The 23,335-nt window shown below is 30.8% G+C and overlaps 3 protein-coding genes across 4 annotated transcripts; all 3 read right to left on the bottom strand.

The window, feature by feature from the left end:
- Positions 1 to 1,307: 1,307 nt before the first annotated feature.
- On the bottom strand, positions 1,308 to 4,257 carry LOC106774596. Of its 2 annotated transcripts, XR_001376766.2 has the most exons (3): positions 4,111 to 4,257; positions 2,235 to 3,945; positions 1,308 to 1,683 (listed from the first exon to the last, which is right to left on the bottom strand). XR_001376766.2 is itself a non-coding variant. In XM_014661633.2 (2 exons), the coding sequence occupies exon 2, from the start codon at positions 3,700 to 3,702 to the stop codon at positions 2,377 to 2,379; it is 1,326 nt and encodes a 441-aa protein (XP_014517119.1). In that variant the 5' UTR covers positions 3,703 to 3,945; positions 4,111 to 4,257; the 3' UTR covers positions 1,759 to 2,376. The 2 variants fall into 2 exon arrangements, 1 of the variants encoding a protein (XP_014517119.1); XM_014661633.2 differs by lacking the exon at positions 1,308 to 1,683 and having other exon boundaries at positions 1,759 to 3,945.
- Positions 4,258 to 7,793: 3,536 nt separating this feature from the next.
- Positions 7,794 to 12,380, bottom strand: LOC106774501 (protein argonaute 2). Its single transcript, XM_014661518.2, has 3 exons — positions 11,859 to 12,380; positions 10,243 to 11,449; positions 7,794 to 9,405 (listed from the first exon to the last, which is right to left on the bottom strand). Exons 1-3 carry the CDS (start codon positions 12,286 to 12,288, stop codon positions 7,962 to 7,964), a joined length of 3,081 nt encoding a protein of 1,026 aa, XP_014517004.1. The 5' UTR covers positions 12,289 to 12,380; the 3' UTR covers positions 7,794 to 7,961.
- Positions 12,381 to 17,514: 5,134 nt separating this feature from the next.
- LOC106775346 lies at positions 17,515 to 20,011 on the bottom strand. The gene is made up of 2 exons (XM_014662458.2): positions 19,620 to 20,011; positions 17,515 to 19,429 (listed from the first exon to the last, which is right to left on the bottom strand). Exon 2 carries the CDS (start codon positions 19,150 to 19,152, stop codon positions 17,860 to 17,862), a length of 1,293 nt encoding a protein of 430 aa, XP_014517944.1. The 5' UTR covers positions 19,153 to 19,429; positions 19,620 to 20,011; the 3' UTR covers positions 17,515 to 17,859.
- Between the last annotated feature and the right edge of the window lie 3,324 nt (positions 20,012 to 23,335).

Here is a 23,335-nt window from a genome sequence, read left to right as displayed (position 1 = left end):
GTAATGTGGTTTTATTTGTTGCGTAAAAATTTTCTCACATACTTTAAATATGCAATACACTGCTGCTGAAAATCAAATGTTTTACATTTTTATATTAATAGTATTTACTTCATATATAATATTTTGAAGACACAATCAAATAGAATCACAAAACTTGATGTCAATGCAACTTAAAATATTGAATTAAATACACTTTTTATTTATTTATATATGTTTGCTCATTAATTGTGTTAAGGTATTATTCAATGGTAAGGTTATAAAGAAACAGGTGATAGTATAATTATTGTATCATATAATTAGTATTATTAATACTAATAATTCGGTCTTACCTCGTTCAAAGTTACTTAGTGAATTAATTCAAAATTTGAATCCAATTCAACTTACCACAAATTAATAGGTTAAATCGGTTGGTTCACTAACTTATTTAATTACAATTTTAAAAAAAATACAAACTTTTTTGTAATTGAAATTTATGATATTAAATTCAAGACTATTTAAAATAATAAAAAAGTATAAAACAATCTTTATTAATATACTGAATTATAAAAATTTTAAAAATAAGCACAAATTATTCCCTAATTATGTTATGTTACCAAATATCAACTTAAACATCATATAATATCAAAGTACTTAGTTTCAACATGATTAGGTGACCAAGAAAAAGAAAAGAGGGCCATGATAAATAAAGAACAAGTTTTGGTCTTTTCATTAAGAAATTAAGAAAGAGGTAGCATGCGTTATTATAGAATATGAACACCATCATCACCCACTTTGATTTCCATAATCACCAACACCATGTTAGTATAAATAGATAGGCAGAAAATACAAATCTTTCTAAATTGAATTTATCAGTCTGACAACAAAATTTTAATCAAATACTGCATGAATGTGAACATATCTTTATCAATAAGAAAATATACTTTCGTAACATTTTTTTTTACAACATTTTAATATTATTTAAGTGTCATTTTGTGATTAATCTAAAATTACTTCATAATCAATAATAATAATTATAAACATCAATATGAATTAATCATAAAATAATACGTAAACAATGTTAAAAATGTTATAAAATTTTTTATCAAACTATCATTATTTTTATAAATATTCCATTGTCTGAAAACGAAAAATAACATCCAAAAGACCGAAAAAGAGATGATCAGAAGTATGAAGCATTCTTAGTCTTTGTAGAATTATCTGACCTTGGAAGAACATCAGTAATTTGGTAAAACAAGATGTTGAAAACATCAACAAATTGCTTTTAAAATCCCACGTGACATCAGACACTAATATTGGTAAATAATTAGGCATATATTTTTCAGTTTTCCATATATATATCTGCCTAAGTTCAATCTTATAAGATTTTGAAATAATGTAAAATACATTAAAAAGTTTAAAAATATGAAAATTTTATAGAAAAATCGAAAAGAAAGTCACCCTCCATCTACCTTTCAATTGTAGTTTCCTCATGATAACAATAATAACTTGTAACTTGCATTTCAAAGGACTATCTGGAAGTGTCAAAAGGAAGAAAACTTCTGAACCGAAAGGTTAGGTATCTCACATAATTACTATGGGACCAACTTTTAGATCTAAAATAAAAGATTCACTGCACCACCTACACCAGTAGCTTCCTTCCTCAACTGCAAGTCACCATCCAACTCTGTTTTGGCTAAGATCATTCTACTGACATGAATACCGAAGTCAAACATGGCTGTGAAAAACAAGATGAACTACAGGAATTTGGAGAACAATAATGCAAAATATTATTTCATTCTTTTCGGAAAAAAAGATGTATGAATTGGGTCTGGAAGACTTGTCAGAATCTCAGGTTGTATTAACAAGAGAAATCAAATTCATTCTTTTATGGGATGAGTTTTTTCCTTTTTTCCACCAACTTCATTTGCAGAAAATCATTTCTAAAGATGGAATTTTCCACTTCCTGCGAAAGAACTAAATGAGGGTCCACTTTTTTTTTTTCTTTAATAACTGAAGAGCAGACTTTGTGTTCTCTTAAATGTACAACAAAAGTAGACACGACTGGAGCATACACTTATAGAACTCTCCCACACGTGAACCCCATCCACCAACAGTAACACTTCCCTAACTGTAGACACACAACAACGTATACAGAAACCAAAACCTGCCCTTCTGTTTTTTAACGACCAAACACTGCCAGACCTGAGAAATTTGTTTCAAAGTAATGGGTTCAATTTAAACAACGAGAACTGTACCTTAAGTGTGTATTCTCTACATCAAAATCCTTCCTTTCGAGTGTGCCATTCATGCCCAGAAGTGAAAATGTTGAGCCAAGAAAAAGGGGCTCTTTCTACTCTGATAGTATGAAGCAGGAATGATTAAGTAAACAAGGCACTGTTAACAAGAGATGTGATAGGTGCCATAGCTGATAGATTGAAGATTTGATTCTGACATGTTTGTAATCCATCTCTTTGGACCATTTGATGTTCCTGGTATGTTGTAAGCATAAGAAGGCCATCTTACATTTTCCCCACACAAGTTGCTGCCATTCATTCTCATCATCTTCTGTGTTCTTTCAAGAACTATAAGACTTGAAAATGTCGAGAAACTGTTTCCCACAAAAGTATCAGCTCTTAAACACACTTCATAGTCTATTGCAGACTGAATTAAATATGGATACTTCTTGTAAATTCCATCAACACCAAGTTTTTTCTTCTCGAAAGGAACAAACCCATCTTCCCAACCTTCAAGTATGGAAGAATTGTTGAGGAGTTTATCAGCAACAGCAAGATAAACAACAACCGGAGTCTTCAAACCACCAATGTTCCTGACTCTTTCCACTATCTCTTTCTTGCCACTGCAGATTTTATTCGTGTTCAATCGCCGCTCTACATTTTTACAGTGAATCATCCAATCAATTTCTATCCTCATGTGGACAGCAACATATGGAAGGGGCTGAAAAGAAGGACCATCATCGGTGATACTGCTCTGCATTTCCACTGCTTGAGTGTTGCCTGTTATCTTTCTTCCAACAGCTCTTATCCTAGACTGAACCATGTCTACTTCCTTAGCAATCTCTTCTGTCAAATACAGGCACTCAAAAATCCTTGCATAGTCCTTCACAGGCCAATGGTCATGCCACAAGAAAGGGTTCTTCCCTACAATCCGAATTACCTCGTGGTCATCAAAAGGGCCCTTGCCATGCTCCTTCAATTGTGACAAATCTCTCTCCACTGTCCACCTCCTACCACTTCCCTTTTCCATTTCCAACACTTCTGTTCTATTCAAGACATCTGAATAGCGCCCCAACCGGACAAAACCATGGCAAAGGCTATTGAACTTCTCAAATTGGAATATCTTGTCAAAGGAAATAGGTTCCAAGAGGTCCATTTCTTTGTAAAACAATGAGGCACTGAGGCTTGGCATCAACAATGTCCTGTTCAGCATTCTAGCAGTAAGACAGGCCCTTGCAAACGCAATCTTCTGGTTGTTTAATCCCCACACAATCTGAGGAACCACCAAAAACTTATCTTGTCGTATTCCAAAGTCAAAATTCAACAATGGAGTGCGGATATATATAAGGTTGCTCCATTGAATCCCGTCAAAGCCAGGGAAGGATGGTAACAACAGCGCTCTAAGAATCAAAAAAGTAACAAGCAAAACCATACATTTGCTCGTTACTGAATTCATTGCGCCGGTCAAGAACTTCGACAACATTTCCATGTAAAATAACGATTCACTCTACCATGCAAAGCATCACCAATTTTTTACTTTAACATAAAAATTCAGATTACTGCATCACTTACAAAATTTATAAACATAGGCGTGCAGAAACCATGCCAACAAATTCGAAGGTAAAGATCCAATTTTGAAAGACCCCACAATCTGACTCGACTGATGATACAAAAGGAATAACGAGAAAAGCAACAACTTTGCAACAGAGGGTTCCCCTCCAACGATGAATATCTACAAAAGAACAACGAAAAATCACAAGAATCAGCTATGAAATTGTGCTGCTACAAAATCGGCTTCTGATTATAATATTCAGCGATACAAATTAGAAATTAAATGCATGTGAAAAAGAAATAAGAGACATGTGAATGCTGGTGAGAAAACCATCACAGGTAATACCTCTTCTGCCCTGCCTGTCTCCAGCTCTTTCCAGCCTTTTCGAACCCCGTTTAATCTATTTAATAAGATCAACGTTAATATTAATATTAATATTAATGTTAATATTAATATTAATATTAATGTCTACTTGGGCTGCTTTTCTGTGATGTACATAAATTTTAAAATATTTAACCTTTTGTTATACAAATAAGTATTTACAAATGCACACACACTCTATAATATATATATATATATATATATATTTATATATATAATATACAGCACTCAGCAGTTCAAGGGTTTCAATCTCCATCTTATCTTGTTAAACATATCAACGCTGCGCTAATATCAAATAGCTGGAGACATGCACCCAGAAATCCGAAAAGGAAAGGAGACACGAGACGAGACACATCGGGAAGTGCATGTCCTGAAGAAAAACAAACGACATTTAATGAGGATTTTGGTTGGGCGTGTTAAAGCCATAACAGCGTCTGTGTTGGTCTTTTCACCTTTGGAAATAAAGTTTTGAATCAGCGATGAAACGACCGTGTTTTAGGACTGTGGGGTACACGAGAAAGCATCCCAGAGAAAAAAAAAACAAAATGGGTGTGATGAGAGAGGCAAAAGGAAGCAGCTTGAACGAAACGAGAAGAAATGAAGGATGGAGTGTTGGGAAGAGTGAAGAAAAGACAAGAAAAGTTGGTAGGAAGAAACAATGGCACAGATACAGAGAAGGGAAAAGGCATAAGATAAGGAACAAAACATTTAAAAAATGAAAAAGTAAAAGAGCAAGGAATGAAGTGGACAAGTCAGATTGGATGTTGCAGACGCCATGGATGCAGCTTTACACTGCAAAAAACCCTCAAACTTTAATTATAGAGAAAAATTCAGACAAGTTTCTAATTTTTCATTTTCAAATAAATAATAGTGTGATGTGAGATGCTCTGAAATAGGATTTTGATTTTGTTTTTGTTAATTACAGTTATAAAATATTGGATTAGGTATTTTATTTTAAAATCAAAATTATAATTTGAAATTTGACTTTTATACAACTATTTCATTAATTTCAATAATACAACAAATTTAAGACTCCAAAGTTATAATAGTAAAATAATATGTGTACTTTTATTGAAAATGTATTTTGTATAAAAAAACTATATAAATTAATTATATTGGAGGTTTTATTTATCAGTATACTTATATTAAAATAAAAACTGTAAAAATATTTCTAAAATAATGTGATATATATATTTATAAACATAATTCGCTAAATAAATGTATGTTTAAACTAGGTAGCTCGTGGAAAGTTTTATTATAAGATTCATCAACGATAACCTTCCATATTGGTAACCATAACTTATCATTGAAAACAAAACAAAAAATATTATTAATTTAATTCGTTAAAATATGTGATTTATTAAAAAAAATATAAGTTTAGTTTTTAGTTTGATTAACGTTTAATTATTTATCTATATTAAATTAGTATCCAATCTCGTTCCATTACCTTAAGTACCAAAAAAACCTTTTAAAACACTTTATGCTCATTCTCTCAAACCTAAGATTTAACGTACTGTCAAACACATTAAACTCCAACCCAAAGAAAGGATGGAAGATAAATGGTGAAGAGGATAAAGAAAAGGAAAAAAGTAGAAAAAACCAATAGAATAATAGGAGTAAAAAATAATCCATTTTATCGTCACACGTTATAAACAATACAAATTTAAAAGAATAACTTTAAATCTGAAAAAAAATAAAAAATCAATTAAATAAAAAATAAATGTAAAAAACAATTAAATTAAATATGAAATTTTGAATATGCAAACCAAATTATTAATTAAATTAAAAACATAACACAAAAATACAAGTGGCCTGCCATAAAAAGAATAACATGGATAGTTATATTTATTGTATGTATGAAGATTAAATATGTTTTACTCTAAAAAATATATTTTTTACTACGTACATATTAGTTAAATATGTTTTCATTTAACATGTGTTTTTACTCTTTATAAAAAACAATTAGGTTTTTAAGTAATTTTTAAAGTATTTGTTTTAGTTTCTATGGTCAACTTTTGTTAAAAAAATGCCGATGTTGTCGATGATAATAACATTATGTTAAACATGTCGGGGGCAAAACCAAATTTAACTTGTTACGAAGCATTAAAACAATAGTATCGTATTTGTACGAATTGTAGAAAAAGAGACTTTCCGAGTATTTCCATGCTATTTTCAAATAATTCTTTTTTCACTATTCTTAGTATTGAACCATTTTGGGATTAGAAATGCAATTAATTTAAGTTTTATATTGAATAAAAGTGGGAAACTTGGGTAATTCATAAACAAAAACTAATAGATTTATTATATTAAATTTTAAGATCGAAGATATTCTCAATTTTATATGGATGAATTTTTATCTTATTACTGTTATGTAAATATTTAAAATTTTAATATTTTTAGTTGAAAATAAAACTATAAAATTAGGCCAAGAATGAGTCAAGCGGGTTAATATTCCAGCAATTTGGGTTTTTCATTCTAAGAAATAACTTTTTGAGTATTTTAAAAGAACGATGATGATGAGTGTGAGGGTGGGAGATCTACCACCTGGGAATTAATTCTAACGGTTAGGATTTATTGGTTCTAAAATGAGTGGATAGGATTCACTAGGAAACTTCACTTGAGGTGTCTAGTAAAAGGTGTGATGGAATGGAACAATCCAAGGTAGTGTAACCTTCAAAAAGTCCTTTATAAATAAACTTATATCTGTTTTTGTTCATTTTTATTAGATATTTTAATTTATATTATATTGTTAACAAGATATTAAATAATAAATAAAGAAGGGTGTCAAATTGTCTTTTTCCACAATTCAATTCATATTTTAAATCCATTATGACTTTTTGATCCTATATTGGATTCATGGACTATTTTAACATATTTAAAAATTATAGAAATGGTTTTAAATCTAACTATTAAAAATAAAGTATATATTTTAAACTGTAAGTTATATTGATGAAATTAATTTTAGTTTACAATTATAGTAACTTAATAAATAATTTCTAATATGTATTGTAAAAATAATATTATTTTTATTTTTTGAATTATTATTATTTTAAAAAATAAACCCACTCATAAGTTTACGGATTAGTTTGACTAAGCTTATTTAATCCATTATCCAAGTAATATCAACCAAAATATCAATTTCAATTAAGTTGCAACATTTTGGGAGACTCAACCGTTTAAAGTCCAATTTGACCTAATCAATTTAATGAAAATACCAGTCTTGGACATTTAAAAATAATATGATCAACCCTATGTATATATGCATACATGGGTTTAATTTCATCATTATAATATTATTAATACATGTGATCAGATCTCTACTCAAACAAATCACATGAGCATGATGACAAAATTACACAGGTAATACACACAAGAACTACACATTGCTCAAGCATTTCAATAAAAAAATTTAGAAAAAAAAACTTATAAACATTACAAGAATATTTTGTTGGACTGGTTTTTATATAACTTAACTAATTGCTTAATTTCCAAGAGATAAGGTTCGTCTTCTAGGATTCTTTTTGTAAAATGGAACATTACATAGCATCTAAAGTATTCTAACTATAATCATCATATTTTTCTGTATTTTGGATATTAGCCATGATAAGGTTTGATTAGATGGTACAGATATGCCTTGGGAATAAAAATAAAAAAGTATAATGGAAAAAAAATATATGATTTGAAGACAGAGTGTATAGATTCGCGCACAAACTTGACTATTTCGAGCGGAAAAGGCGGAATATGCAATACATGTATAAACAGAGAGAAGGTATAAAGTTTTTGCACAAGTTGTGGAAGAGTGGACCTGAAATCCTTTAGATAAAGAACATTATGTTTTGTAGGTCAGCATGCAGTGCGTAAAATCCCTGTTCAAATGAAGTGGTTCGTGAAAGTGAGGAAGCATCTTTTGTTGGCTTTGGAGATTGCATCCCAATCCTTGCTTCATGGTATAATCGTCCTCTATAAGCAGCAAGGTCAGCATAATAAACAGGAGGAACTAAAGATACAGGTTTAGTGCACTTGGCAAAGGTGAAGCACATCTCGTATATGAGCTTCTGCAATTCATCAGATGTAAACTTGTGCTCGTCCCATAAAACATGGTAATGAGTAGGCTTGCTTGTACCTAGGTTTCCATAGTAACTACAAAGGTAGAAGTCAAACTCAAAAGGGTGTATAACTTTTGTGTCCACAACTGTTCCTGGTAATATATTACCACTAGAAGATCCATCCCTCCAGCCCTCTGGAAAAAATCGAGTTTGATGTCGTTTTTGTGCCACAATAAGAGTGATTGTTGGAAAGTAGTTTACTCTTTGAAATGCTCTCTTCAAATCAAGCAGTTCTTCGTTAAGAACCATGTCAAACTGGTACTCACTCACCCCATCACGAAAAATAACAATTCTTTCGGGTCTAACTCCATTCATACTCCTATAGCATGAAACAAGCTCAAGGCAAACATCGCCAAAGCTCAGTATTTTCTCACTTCGATTGTATTGTGGGCAAACACGTGCTGCATAACGATTTGCAGCAGGCCAGTTAACGGTAGCGACCACAGCAGCAATTGATGGACTCCTGGTGTCTTGATAACCAGGATGGTTTACATCAGCCCCTAAAAACATCACATGTCCTTCACCCACAAAGTAAGGGAGCCCATTACTGAGCTCCACGTTACTGCCTCCAAGTTTGGCATTGATCTTGAGAGCCAGATTGGTATAAAATTTGTCCTCTGCTTCATTAGCACCGTTAGACAAGCAGCATTGTGTTACTATCCCAAGTTTGGTCTCAGAAATCCATTTGAGGTACTTGTAACCGGAACTTTTTTTAGCCATTACACACATAAGAAATTGCAGGTGTACTTGGTTATATTTACAAATGTTGTTAATTTTCTCAAGTAACTCAGATAGCAAATCATAACTCGCAAGTATCTTCATTGAAGATTCTTCATACCAAACGGGCTCCTGCATGTATATACCCAATTTCTTGTATTTTCCTATAAGCTTTTGAATGAAATCCTTGCCTCTTAATTTGTACCTAAATGGCCCAAGACTAGTGAAATCAATAATGCCCCAATGCTCAACTGATTTACCTTCCACCATTGATCTTCCAGCAAGATTCCAGTGACATTTCTCCAGATCCACTGTTAATTTAATGGTCTCTCCATTTGGATCACCTAACTTTAATTCTGGAGGGCCAAGTACACGTCCTACAATAGTTGTCATAGTTGTGTTGACACTCATTCCAAAATTTTGAGTAAAACCACCCCTGCCAAATAAAAACATTGCAATGAGACGTGTCTCCTACAAATTAGAAGATGAAGATAGTGTTCCAATCATATAACCACGAATAAATTAACAAAAGCATTACAAGGTAACGAATACATGTATGTGCACGTTTGTATTTATACATGCAAACTAGAACAATTGCTACACAGCTTAGCATCTTGTTGATAATTTCCTGGTTTGAAATTAACCACTGTCACAATATTAAGAAAAGTAACTTCATACGTATTTCATCTGGAATTTAATAATATAATTTTCCTAATTTCGTGAGGGGTCGCAGTAGCAGTGTGATTCATGTGATTCATGTCACGTAACTACAAGTATAACCGTCAATTTTATTGTACTTCAAGGAACAGTCTTCATTTTCCTGGTATTAATAGGTTCAATCAGGCGTAATTGTTTCCCGTTACCAACTACGGTTGTCCATCCTAGTACTATGTTTCTTGTTTAAACTACCCAAAGAAGTATCCAACTTCCCCGTTGGCAGTTAGTACCACCAGAGCATATTGACCAAACTTGTTGAGGATCTTGCACTTAGCACCTGGTAGATATTCCATGCTTGGTTGACATGTTTTTCACCCAAAGTATGAAGTTTAGGGGATCATTTTCACCTTTTAAAACCCTATGCCTAATCTGCTCGTGGGCTCAATTGTAGAGGGCATGAAACCTGCAATTTATAGTCTTTAAATAAGTACGCGTGACCTAAATCCATCATTGACATCACATGTAACTGTAACTAAGAATCCAGGAATGTAATAATGCAAGTTCCAAAAAGGCATACACATAAAGAAGTAATGCAATTGGAATAACATTCCCTTACCTGCAAGGTCCATCACTAGACTGCACCATCTTATGTATTGCACACTCCCTCTCATTTGGGTGAGCTAGTGACATTGTTTTCAATGTATTTGCAGAAATACTACCCAGACGTTCTTTGGGATATCTTTGGCCCTCAACTAGAACACAGAATTCCATGGGTACATAGTTCTTCTTGTCTTTACCTAAATCTAGACAAGGAATATCTTTGTACATAATTTCCTTGCCATATTTGTCTTTAAAAAAGGAAAGAAGACTAACATCCTTTGGGCGATTCCATCCACCGGTATTGTCAATGGGAAAAGTGACATACCTTGTAATCATAGGAGTTAATCTTGAAATAATGTATTTCCGATTGCTTTTACGATGAGTCACACTGACTTTCAATCCAACAAGTGCGTCCTCAACACATTTCCTAAATTTTTCGAATTCATCCACTTTAAAGTTATCAATACACTCATGCAAGAAATCCAAGACTGGCATTCCCTTCCGAAAAGCCAAAACTGAGTAGTCTACACATAAGGACAGACCCTGAGCTGTAGGCTTTAAACTATGCTGAAATCCCCCAACAGCCATTATCCCATGGTGAAGATCCCTCATTACTACAGGAGGATTTGTGGGATAATAGCGTCCTCCTGCAGAAACAGTTCGTCTAGCAGGATTCTCTTTCACAACCACATCCAAACCTTGTAAAATATCCCTAGGATTGGAGAGGTTATGTCCACTGAGATAGTCCATTAGCTTGCAAAGCCTGAGTTTATTAACAAGAGTTAATGTAACACTATACGAAATGATCTTTTCGTCCTCTCCATCAGATATGTCCACAGTATAGGTCTCTTCTGGTAATTGTACTGCACTATAAATATTTTTTGCACCGTCATGTGCAGTCATCTCCAAGGGCAACCTCTCAGGATCGTCAGAAAACAGTTTCTCTCGGATCATGGATAGCTCAGACTTTGATAATTTCTGAGGCTGACCAAATTTTGAAGAAACCTTAGGCTTGACACCAACACTATAATGCATTATGGTACGCTCTGGATCAAACTTAACAGGGAAATGGTTGACACGGAGTCTGCTAGTTAGAATTGCTATCGTGCCACCATTATCAGGTCTCTGAATAGGTGATATTCTATCCCTTTTATCATGAGTACAAGTTGATGTAGGTAACTGTTTTGATATTAGTAGTTTTTCCAGCTTGGGAACAACGGAATCTGCAAGGAAAATCAATAGCTAAAAAACAAATCAACAAAATAATCACACAATTTCTAAACACATCTTACTATCAGTTTGGTTAAACATATGTTAGAATTATTACTTAGTGCAGATTATTCAATTTTGAATTACTATGATCAACAGTTTACAATTTCAAAAACTTATTAGAATTTCATAAGTTCAAATGGCTAATACGATATACTAAACTCTTTCATCGACTTCAATGCTAATTTACATGGTGTCCACTGTAATGAATGATTATAGGGTGAACACTGACACTCCATGTTTAGACCTGCCACGAGAGGAATCTTTCGGTAGTTCCCACAATCCCTATTGGCAGTCTTAAAACATGAACACAGAAAGCAAGTAGCGAGAGGAACAGAGCCTTTCCTCGAACAATGAATATACCTGTAGCCAGAGCAGCTCGCCAAAGGTCGTTAGGGTCACCGCGTCTTTCAACGGCACTGGACGCACTAGGTTTGCGAACACTGTAATTCTGGTCCCACGGAAATGCCGTTGAACTTGTTCTCGATCGTCTCCATTCGGGTTCCCAAACACTAGTACTCGCACTAGCACTGGCACTCGCGCTTGGCTTCGAGCGCCTCCATTCTGGTTGAAGAAGAATTTCCTCTTCGCTGCCACGGTTGGAAGGTTCGGAAGGAGGAGCGCTTGGTCTTCGACGGCGCCATTCAGGTTGCAGAATGAGGTCCGGCTCAGTCCCACTTGGTCCTCGGCATTCTGGCCGCAGATTCGGTTCCTCAGGCGGTTGCGGTGGCGGAATTCCTCTTGCGGTGTGACCGCTTCGTTGGGCTTGGCTACCGCCAGCACCAGTTTCCATTAGTGGAAGGAGTGAGGGTTAGAGAAAGCACAATAGGTGAATGATTTGAAATGGGGAGAGATTATATAGGAATTCACTCCACTCACCAAAATGCCCTGTCCCTTTTCTTCTTTTCAAAAACCACACTACCCTCAATACTTTATTCATATATTTATTATTCATCCGTATTATAAAAATATATTTAAATTAAGTATTAAGTGTAAGTGAAAATTACAAAAAATTTTCTCACCAAAATTTTGGTATAATTTACTCTTCTAACTTTACAAACGTATGAATTTAGTTTTTTAAATAAATTTTGTTAAAATTATTTAAGATTTTAAACATGTTTTATAATAATATTTAATATATTTTTCTTCAATATTAATTAAAAAATATATTTTAAAAATAAAAACTGATCCAACATTTAAAAAAATAACTAATTCTATTTTTCACTTAAAAAAATTAAAAATATTTAATCCTTACATTAAAATATTATTAGCAAAAACACTTCTTATTCATGTTTTTATTATATTAAATATATATATATATATAATTAATTAATGAAAGAGAAAATTAATATAGTTATATATATATATATATATATATATATAAAATATTTTAAAAAGGTATGTAATTTTTATTTTAAAAGATAAGTTACTTAGTTGTTTAAAAATAAAAAATAGTAAATTATTTATTATATTAAATAAATAAAGTTATTAGTTTTTATTTATTAAAGAATGAAATTATTTAAGCATAATATAAAACTAAAAAAATTGAAAAATATGTCTAGTAGTTTGGTTTAGAAATAATTGTATTTTTATTTTTTGTGCGAATGAGTTTTCGTGTATTATATTTTTGTTTTGTTGTACTCAACGTCGGAGCTTGTATTGAGTATAGTATTCCATACACATATAGTATCTATACATCATATATGTATTGACTTGAATAAATCACATGTGACGAAAAAATATATTTTTATATATAACAAAAAGGAATTATTTTAATTTTATTTCATTAAAAAGTATAGCTCATTTTTCTCATAACAGATAAAACTTTTCCATCTCTAAAGCCTTGTTCACCTCAGTGAATATGAAGAAGAGTAATTGAGTGGATTTAACAGAATTTGAAAGTATTTTTTTTTATTTATTTGAATAAATTTGGAGGTAAACAAAAGTGGATTTGGAATTAAATTTTTTTAATTTGTCACATAAATAAAATTCTACACTAATTCTCAAAAATTTTACTTCTAAATTCAATCTCATCTACCTCCAAATTTACTCAAATAAACAGAAAAAAAATTAACTTCAAATCTACTGAATTAATTTCTCTCTCATATTCACTCAAGTGGCCTAAAAGAAAACCTAGGTTCTCTCTTCCTTGCCTTCTCTCTTAGAAAATCTAACTTCATTCCTTATGTTCTTGAAAATCTAAGGTCATAAAAGACATTATGATTTTGTTTTTTTGGCCTTTTGAAAAATCATATTAAACTCTTAGTTCACATTTTTTAATTCTAAGAATTATGTTGATCACATTTTTAAAATGTATTGTTTTCTAGTTTAAGAACGGTAATGAAATTAAAGTTTAATTATATTTACTTATGTTATTAAGGTGTTAAAAAATGGTATATAATTACTACGTCAATGCTTAGAAAAATATAATTGTTACATCAAACGTAACTACGTGTTTGTCTTATAGTATAATAAATGAAAAAATATATATATATAAATTTTAATTTTGAATTTAAATCTAGTATAAAAATAAATATCTATTTAAAATATAATATTTGTGAGAGATTTAAGATTAAGGATTAATATTCACTGCCAATAGATAATCAAAACACATTATACAAAAAATTAAAGTGAACGATAAAATAAAAAGCAGATTCATTTTTATGAATGTATGATATTTAGAAAATAGTAAATAAATAAATTTAATTATATTTAACAAACAAACATACAATACTACATAAAGAGTGATTCTCCGTGCAACTCTCTAATCTCATCCTACATCTCCCATTTTATTTATTTACCTTTCATTAATTAAAGTTAGATCTCCTAACTACTAACCATCTCCTAACCACCAACTATGCTATACATTGTATAAACCCTAATAGTACATGCACCCCCTCTTGTTTTTACACTTTTTTTTACTTATAACAGTAGCATTAAATTGAGAGTTTTGAGGTTTTAGAGAATAGTTGTTGTGCTGCGTGTTGGTGGTACTAATGGTGGTGGTGTGAACATTGGACAAGGAAGAAGCTGGTCATAAGAAGGTCTTCGAAAGGTTAGTGAAATATTTAAAAACTATAACCGCACTTGGAGTTGTGGTTCACACACTTCAATATGCGGCTTCACCTAATAAAAAAAATTTATAAACAAAAGAATTGTTAACTAAAAAAATAACAAAAAATAAATAAAATAACAATAAAATTATTTAAATAATTACAAATAACTAAAAAATAATATGTACGTAAATATAATTTACGGATAATAATTATTATTTAATTGAATAAATTATTTAATACATATCCTAAATTCATAAACAAAAATAAAAAAAAAATTGAATAAAATTACATACATAATAAATAATATATAAAATTTTAAAAATTTAAAAAAACAACAATTTTAAAAAAAAAATTAACAAACAAAAAAAATAAAAATATAATCTGAAAATATATTAAACCTAATAACTCAAGAAACAAACAACCAGTACAAAGCAGAGTGTGGCGACAAACAACAACCGCATATTGAACGATTCGCCATAACCGCAAATCGAACTGGTTTCACCTTAGCCGCATATCGAACTGCGTTTCACCTTAGCCGCATATCGAATTGCAAACAACCTAGGACCAGAACCACACTTCCAAGTGTGTCGGCTATGAATCCCCGAAAACCAACCACAGATCCACTTGTGGTTGCCATCCGCCGTAGATCCAACTGCGGCTTCATCAAATCCGCGCTTTGTAGTGCAGCGGCCGTTAACTGCAGTTCCATTTGCGGTTAATCCTGCATCTCCCCCGGCACAGCTCAAACAGCGAAAAAATATGGCTAGCAAACCAAATCAAGCAGGAAAAAAATATGCATATCAATTATACTAACATACATTCATCATTCCCACACCTATAACATCAACAAGATCAAGCATAAATGAAAAATAACTAACCTGGACGCAGAATAAGTTGGTATACGTTTGTGAGAAGAAGACATACTACACAGTTAACGACAAAGTGTACAAACAAGCAACAGAGAGGAGGAGGCGAAGGAGCTACACGTTCAAAAATGGTAAAAAAAAGAGGAAGGAAGGGAAGACGACGAGAGGGAGAAAGAAAAAATAATAAAGTGGGTGTAGGGTTTGGTTTGGTGTGAGATGCGGCAAAGCAAAGAGGAAATCAACTTTTTCCAAAATATGTTTCATAGGCTCTGAAAGATGTAGACTTAAGGGTACAGTTGGAATTAAAACAAAATTGGGAGGTGTAGGATGAGGTTAGGGAGGTGTATGGAGAATGACTCATTTAGAAATAAAGTTTATGAGAATCAGTGCATGATTTGATTTATGTGACAGATAAAAAATTTGTTTAATTAGTAGAAATTAAAGGTTACCTCCTAGTTATAAAAGTAATATAAAATGATAATTGTTAATATTATATATAATTGTAAAAATGTTTATAAGAAGAAAAAAAATAAAAACTAATTTTTAAAATGTAAAAAAAAAAGGAATTTAGTAAATTGAAATATTAATAATAATAATTATTAATAATAATATTATTATTTATTAATATTAATAATAATATTATTATTATTTATTATCATTGTTATTAGTATTATTTTTTTTTATTATTATTATAAAGAGAGAAAAAAATCATTATTATGATTATCATTAATTATTATTACTATTATTAATTATTATTACTATTATTAATTATTATTATTATTAATTATTATTATTATTAGTTATTATTATTATTAGACATTATTATTATTATTAGTTATTATTTCTGCTTTCTTGTTGAAGATATAATACATTCACACAGTGGTAATAGAATGCATTCACACAATCATAAATGTAAGAGGCTAAAAGAACATTTGATTATAAATCATCTTAAATCTCTGATCAATGGCTGAAAAAATAGCCGATCTTGTAAATCCTCCTTTTCAATCGCTCGTGATCGTTTCAAAACCAACACGAAATAAACTCTAAATTTATCCTCACAAATTAACGTTAATAGGAATATACTTTAAAGTGAACACGGTGTACAATAAATTAAGTAAACATAAGATATATTCAAGCATGATTAGAAAAAACACCAAAATAAAATAATATAAAAGATTTTTGTTTGACTTAAAAAATAAAGAAAGAAAAGATCATAGATTATCTGGATCAGTCCATTACGACCTGTCATTGGCTTGGTCGATTGCAGATTTTATAGGATAGACCTACTAAACTAATCAGCAGATTAAAATACTATTTACATAATTTTTTTTTTTCTATCGGTCAGCAGATCAATTCACATACATAATATTAACTAGGGTTAAATATGTTTTTCGTCCCTCAATTATTGGCCGTTTTTGTGTTTAGTCCATCTTTCAAATTATAGTACAATTTAGTCCTTCAATTTTAGAAAATTATGGTTTTAGTATTTTTTACCAAATTTTTTAAACTTTATTTGCTGTTTCAAGCACCTTACATTATAGCATTTGGATTGTTTAAACATTTTGACACATTTTTGCTTCAATGTTAACTAAGAAACGCGTTTGAAACAACAAATAAAGTTAAAAAAATTTGGTAAAAAGGACTAATGTTTTCTAAAATTGAAGGATTAAATTGTACAAAAACGGCCAATAGTTGGAGGACGTAAAACATATTTAACCCTATTAAGTATTGTTTTTTAGGTTTAATTATTCTTTTGAGATGAAAAAGTTAATTATGTTAACATGTCGTGTGTCAATCTATAATTTTTTTTTTTGCAAAAAAATTTATTGTCACATGTCGGATTATTGGTATCACATGTGACATTGTCAATATTACATGACAATCAAATATCATTATCATTTTTAATTTAGTTTCAATGTATATTTTTTTAATTTAATTTAGTCTATTTTTTTTAAGATATCAAATTTGGGGATTTTTTAAAAGTTAGGACCCAAATGGAGACAAGCATTAAGGTCTTTTTAATAAAAGTTTCTTCCTAACAACGACTACAAAACCGATGTTTATTTAAGTGACTAAATTGAAGTGTGAATAAGAAGAAACCTTATGCACCGAAAAGTTAGGTATCTCAAATAAAATCCAAAATTCATTCAACTACTCAGCAGCTCTAGCTAAGGAGCAAGCCTTCCTCCTACTCTTTTATAGCTTCCTTTCTTATTAAATTTTGGCTAAGATCAACAACAAGATTACGCTTCCTAAACTTTTTACATACATGAATCTTGAGAGTGAAGGATGGCTCTATGAATGCGTGAAAAAGTGAACTACAAGGAAAAGTTAGAGTGTGAGAACTCGCCAATAAAGGAATCAAACACAAAATCTAGTAAAAGGGACTCTTAATCTACTCTAAAAGTATGCAGCAGGAATGATTAATTAAATAAGAAACTGTTAACAGGAGATGTGATTGGTGCCATAGCTGATAGATTGAAGATTTGATTCTGACATGTTTGTAATCCATCTCTTTGGACCATTTGATGTTCCTGGTATGTTGTAAGCATAAGAAGGCCATCTTACATTTTCCCCACACAAGTTGCTGCCATTCATTCTNATCATCTTCTGTGTTCTTTCAAGAACTATAAGACTTGAAAATGTCGAGAAACTGTTTCCCACAAAAGTATCAGCTCTTAAACACACTTCATAGTCTATTGCAGACTGAATTAAATATGGATACTTCTTGTAAATTCCATCAACACCAAGTTTTTTCTTCTCGAAAGGAACAAACCCATCTTCCCAACCTTCAAGTATGGAAGAATTGTTGAGGAGTTTATCAGCAACAGCAAGATAAACAACAACCGGAGTCTTCAGACCACCAATGTTCCTAACTCTTTCCACTATCTCTTTCTTGTCACTGCAGATTTGAGTAGCATTCAATCGCCGTTCTAATTTTTTACAATGAATCATCCAATCAATTTCTATCCTCATGTGGACAGCAATATATGGAAGGGGCTCAAAAGAAGGTCCATCATTGGTGATATTCTTCTGCATTTCCACTGCTTGAGTGTTGCCTGTTATCTTTCTTCCAACAGCTCTAATCCTGGACACAACCCTGTCTACTTCCTTAGCAATCTCTTCTGTCAAATACAGGCACTCAAAAATCTTTGCATAATCCTTCAGAGGCCAATGATCATGCCACAGGAAAGGATTCTTCCCTACAATCCGAATTACCTCGTGCTCATCAAAAGAGCCCTTGCCATGCTCCTTCAATTGTGACAAATCTCTCTCCACTGTCCACCTCCTGCCACTTCCCTTTTCCATTTCCAGCACTTCTGTTCTATTCAAGACATCTGAATAGTGCGCCAACCGGACAAAACCATGACAAAGGGTATTAAACTTCTCAAACTGGAATATCTTGTCAAAGGAAATAGGTTGCAAGAGGTCAATTTCTTTGTAAAACAACGAGCCACTGAGGCTTGGCATCAGCAATGTTCTGTTCAGCATTCTAGCAGTAAGACAGGCCCTTGCAAACGCAATCTTCTGATTGTTTAATCCCCACACAATCTGGGGAGCTACCAAAAACTTATCTTGCCGGATTCCAAAATCGAAATTCAACGATGGAGTGCGTATATACACAAGGTTACTCCATTCAATCCCTTCAAAACCAGGGAAGGATGGAAACATCAGTGCTCTAAGAATCAAAACAGTAACAAGCAAAATCAAACATTTGCTAGTCACTGAATTCATTGCGCCGGTCTAGAACTTCGACAACACTTCCATGTATGATAATGATTCACTTTACTATCCAAAGCATCACCATTTTTATTTTTTTACTTCAACAAAAAAACTCAGATTACAGCATCACTTACAAAATGGATCATCATCGGTGTGGAGAAACAATGCCAACAAATCCGAAGGTGAAGACCCAATTTTGAAGGACCCCACAATATGACTCGACGGATGAAAGGAATAACGAGAAAAACCACAAACTTGAAACAGGGGGTTCCCCTCCAACGATGAATATCTACAAAAGAAGAAGAAAGAAAAATCACAAGAATCAGCTATGAATTTGTGTGCTAAAAAATGAAATCTGACTATAAGTCACGGCGATACGTTCAACTGATAAAAGGAAGAAATGAGAAACACAACCATAGCCTATTCCTGTAACGACCCAGAAATTCGAAAAACAAAAGATACAGGAGACAATGACCCACCTTGAATAAACAAAATTGGGAGGTGATGATTAGATGGGGTGTGATGAAAGGTGAAAAAGGAGCAACCTTGAGGCAGAGAAGAGTATTTGAGATAAAAGAAAGATGGGAAAGAAATGAAGAGTTGAATGTTGCAAAGAGAAAAGAAGGGACAGGAAAAGTTGGTAGAAGGAGAGAGAGAATAGATAAAAAGGAGAAGGAAAAGTGAGGGAATAAGCTGAAGGTGAAGGAAGAGGACAAGGAAGATACGATGTTGCAGTTGCAGAGGGAATGCCTGCTGTGTAACAGAGCCAAAAACCAAGGCCAAAGATGCGTATGTTACGGAAGAGCTTTAAGCACGTTTACTTTTTTCCTTTTCCTTTTCCCATGATCATATGCTAGCTAAGCGACTCAAATGGAAACTTTTATATCATAATATTAATAGTTAAAAAGGTAAAGTTTCTCTGCAGGTAAGGTACTATTTTAAGTCTTCTTTTTATTATAATTAAATGAAAATTTTGTTTTAACATTGACCAAGAATATTATAATACAGTAATAATATTACTATACTTTTTTTTTTTTTTTTGTTGAGGATTTATGAACCTACGTTTAAGAAAACTATCCATTTATTATATATATAGTCTCATCTAAATTTAATGTAACTTTATTTCTTATATATAAGTGTATTTGTAATTAAAGAGATTATCTTTTAATCATGCATTTTCAATAAAATTTTGAAAAAATAGACTAAAAAAGACATGCGTGACATTAATTATGGTATTATTTTGTATAGAGATAGATAATATATAATATATAAGATGATTTTAACGTTTAAAAAAAATAACTTTGAGACATAAACAAGAGAGGGTAGACAAAATAGAGGTAGATGATTGGATAAGTATGATTGAACTGATAATTTGAAATAATTTATTACACAAATAGTAAATAACACATGATATGTACTTTAAGTAATTGTATGTAAATTTGCTATTTTCTATAAAGTTAAGAAATTAGTTATGAATCAAAGTATCATTTAAAAATATTATATATAATAAAGATATACTTATAAACTGAAAATTAAAGAAAAAATAAATAAATATATATAATATTTATAATATCTAATTATATTTAATTCTAACATTCAAATTCATTTTTATAAATAATATTTTTAATATATATATATATATATATATATATATATATATATATATATATGTATGTATGTATATCAGATTTATCCTCTATTTAACCAGCATTTTTTTCCTAAGTTTATATTTTGATGCAAAATCTATAGATTTCTAAATTATTTTTATTTTATAGTCCTCTCAAATTTAAAATGTGTTCAATAAATCTGGATGCACAATCTGTATATAAAGTTATTGGGATTTTATCATCTTTCATAGGATATTATTTTTTTGGTTTAACCATATTGACTTAGATTTACATTTGCTGTTTGTTTCTTTTATTTCTGAAATTGTTAAATGGGACAACAATTAAATATCCATATATCTATATCTATCTCTGTATATATTTATTATTTTTACCATTCCTGGATATTTGTTATGTTTAGATATACGTGTGATTTTAATTTTATCATCTTGTTCCAGTGGAGAATGTAGTGAACTAAGGTTTCGTGGAGTAGTTGTATTGTACTCTCTTACTACAGATAAAGTACAGAATGTGTCTTTTGAGGTTTCGTATGTTTTTAAGTTTGGAAAAAGACAACTTTTGACACAAATATACGATAGTTTATATTGGTTATTTTAAATATTTTTTTTAAATAAATTAATAGATCAATAAAATAATAATATTTATTCTGATATAAAAAATTATTAAAAAAATTTATTAAAATAACAAGATCTTTTATTGGTATATCATAATAAGGTATATATTGTTTTATAATTTAACGTTTCTTTCATTTTGATCATTTATTTTTTTGTTGTATATATTTGTATAATTGAACATTAAATAGATCTATTTTTCTATTCAGATGATTTAAAAAATTAAGTACATTTTAATTTTGATAGATTTAATATTATTTTTATTTTATTAGTTCTTTTAAATCAACGTGATTATTTTTATCTTATTCTGAAAATTCTATAAAACTTACTCTGAAAAGTATTGGGGATCCGTGTTCCAAAAAAACTCACTTTTAGACGGGGTAAAATGTCATTTTGTAAATTTGATGGGTTGCGTGAAGAAATTGATGGGTACAGGAAGTAAAAGTTGAATTATAAATTTTACTTGATTTTAAGTTTGTCTTTGTTAATATTTGAAAATATTATTATTTTGTAATAAACACTTATTTCTACAATTGATTTGACCTCTTATACAGTACTTAATATTAATATTTTTTTATTATGAGCAATTAATTGGATTTAAAAATAGTGGGCTATTATCTATTTTTAACAAAACCTTTTTTTTTTTTGGATCTAAAGAAGATAATAAGAAAAAAAGAGAGGCAAAAATGGTTGTTGTTAGTGAGAGATGAAAGTATCTAAGTATGGAAATATGGCTTGTAAGGTAAATCCCATTAAAGTGATGTCTAGATTAATATGAAGGATATTCCTTGATTTGGTTAGGGTAGTAGATGATTAATTTGTAGAGATTTAAAGATAAGCTTCATAATAAAGGAGTAATTTAATGGTATACATGATTAATTTGATTGAAGGTTGATAAATTGTTTGCATCTCTCAATTTTCATACCTTTCCAACATATAATAAAAAATAAATTATTTTCACTTTTCTAGCTGATTCATTCTAAACTATTTTATATTTTTACAATAAAAATATTATTTTCTTGGTGTTGAATATCTATTGAATAGAAAATGAGGTGATGGTGTATTATATTACACTTTAGTATAATGTCAAAATTATTCTTATTTGTATTTTTAAAATTTAAACATTTTCGTTAAAATAGTTAGATGAGAAAATGAAAGTTAATTATTTTTTAAAGACTTAAATCCTTAATTGGTCCCATGTTAAGAGGGAATTTTCAGTTTAGTACCAACTTTTAAAAGTATATACATTGGGTCCCCATGTTTTGCAATTTGTGTCAATTTAGTCCCTTTGAACCCTCAATTTAGCTTAAAAATTTCAAGTGGACAAGTCATTTTGAGTTGCAGCATGTTTATTAACTATTTGAAAGTTTGCACACCTTCCAATTGCTGTTACAAACTTGTTTGAAGTGTCATTAATTCACTAAATTGACACAAATTGTAAAATATGAGGACTCAATGTATACACTTCTAAAAATGGCTACTAAACTAAAAATTCCTTCCTAACACGGGATCGATTAAGGATTTAAACCTTTCTTAAAATATTATCTATTAAAATAAACGGTGATTTCCCTCGCAGTATATTTCACTTATATATTATTCACGTTACTCATTTTTATTAGACTTTAACTCAGATTGAATTTCTACTAACTTTGAATTGTGATTTGAAAAGGAATCTTACAAAAGTTTAAACTTATCAATTCAAAATGCTCTTTTTGACGATTTCTGTTAACCATATGCAATTCCATTGTTGTGGTCCCTCCTTTATATTCTCTTAGATGCCATGTTCTTGAACCGATTATGAAGTGTGGTTGATATATCCTCCAAGTTTTGAGACGGCATTGTTAAGAAACTGCAATAAAGAGTGGCACGTGATGACGTGAACATTGGAAGAAGGAAGAAAGGGGACCATAGATATTTTTTATGTACTTTCTGTTATATTGTGGCTTAGATTGCTATCTT

The sequence above is a fragment of the Vigna radiata genome, chromosome 10 (assembly GCF_000741045.1).
Source record: "Vigna radiata var. radiata cultivar VC1973A chromosome 10, Vradiata_ver6, whole genome shotgun sequence".
Taxonomy (NCBI): Eukaryota; Viridiplantae; Streptophyta; class Magnoliopsida; order Fabales; family Fabaceae; genus Vigna; species Vigna radiata.
This window is presented reverse-complemented; position numbering and strand designations above follow the sequence as displayed.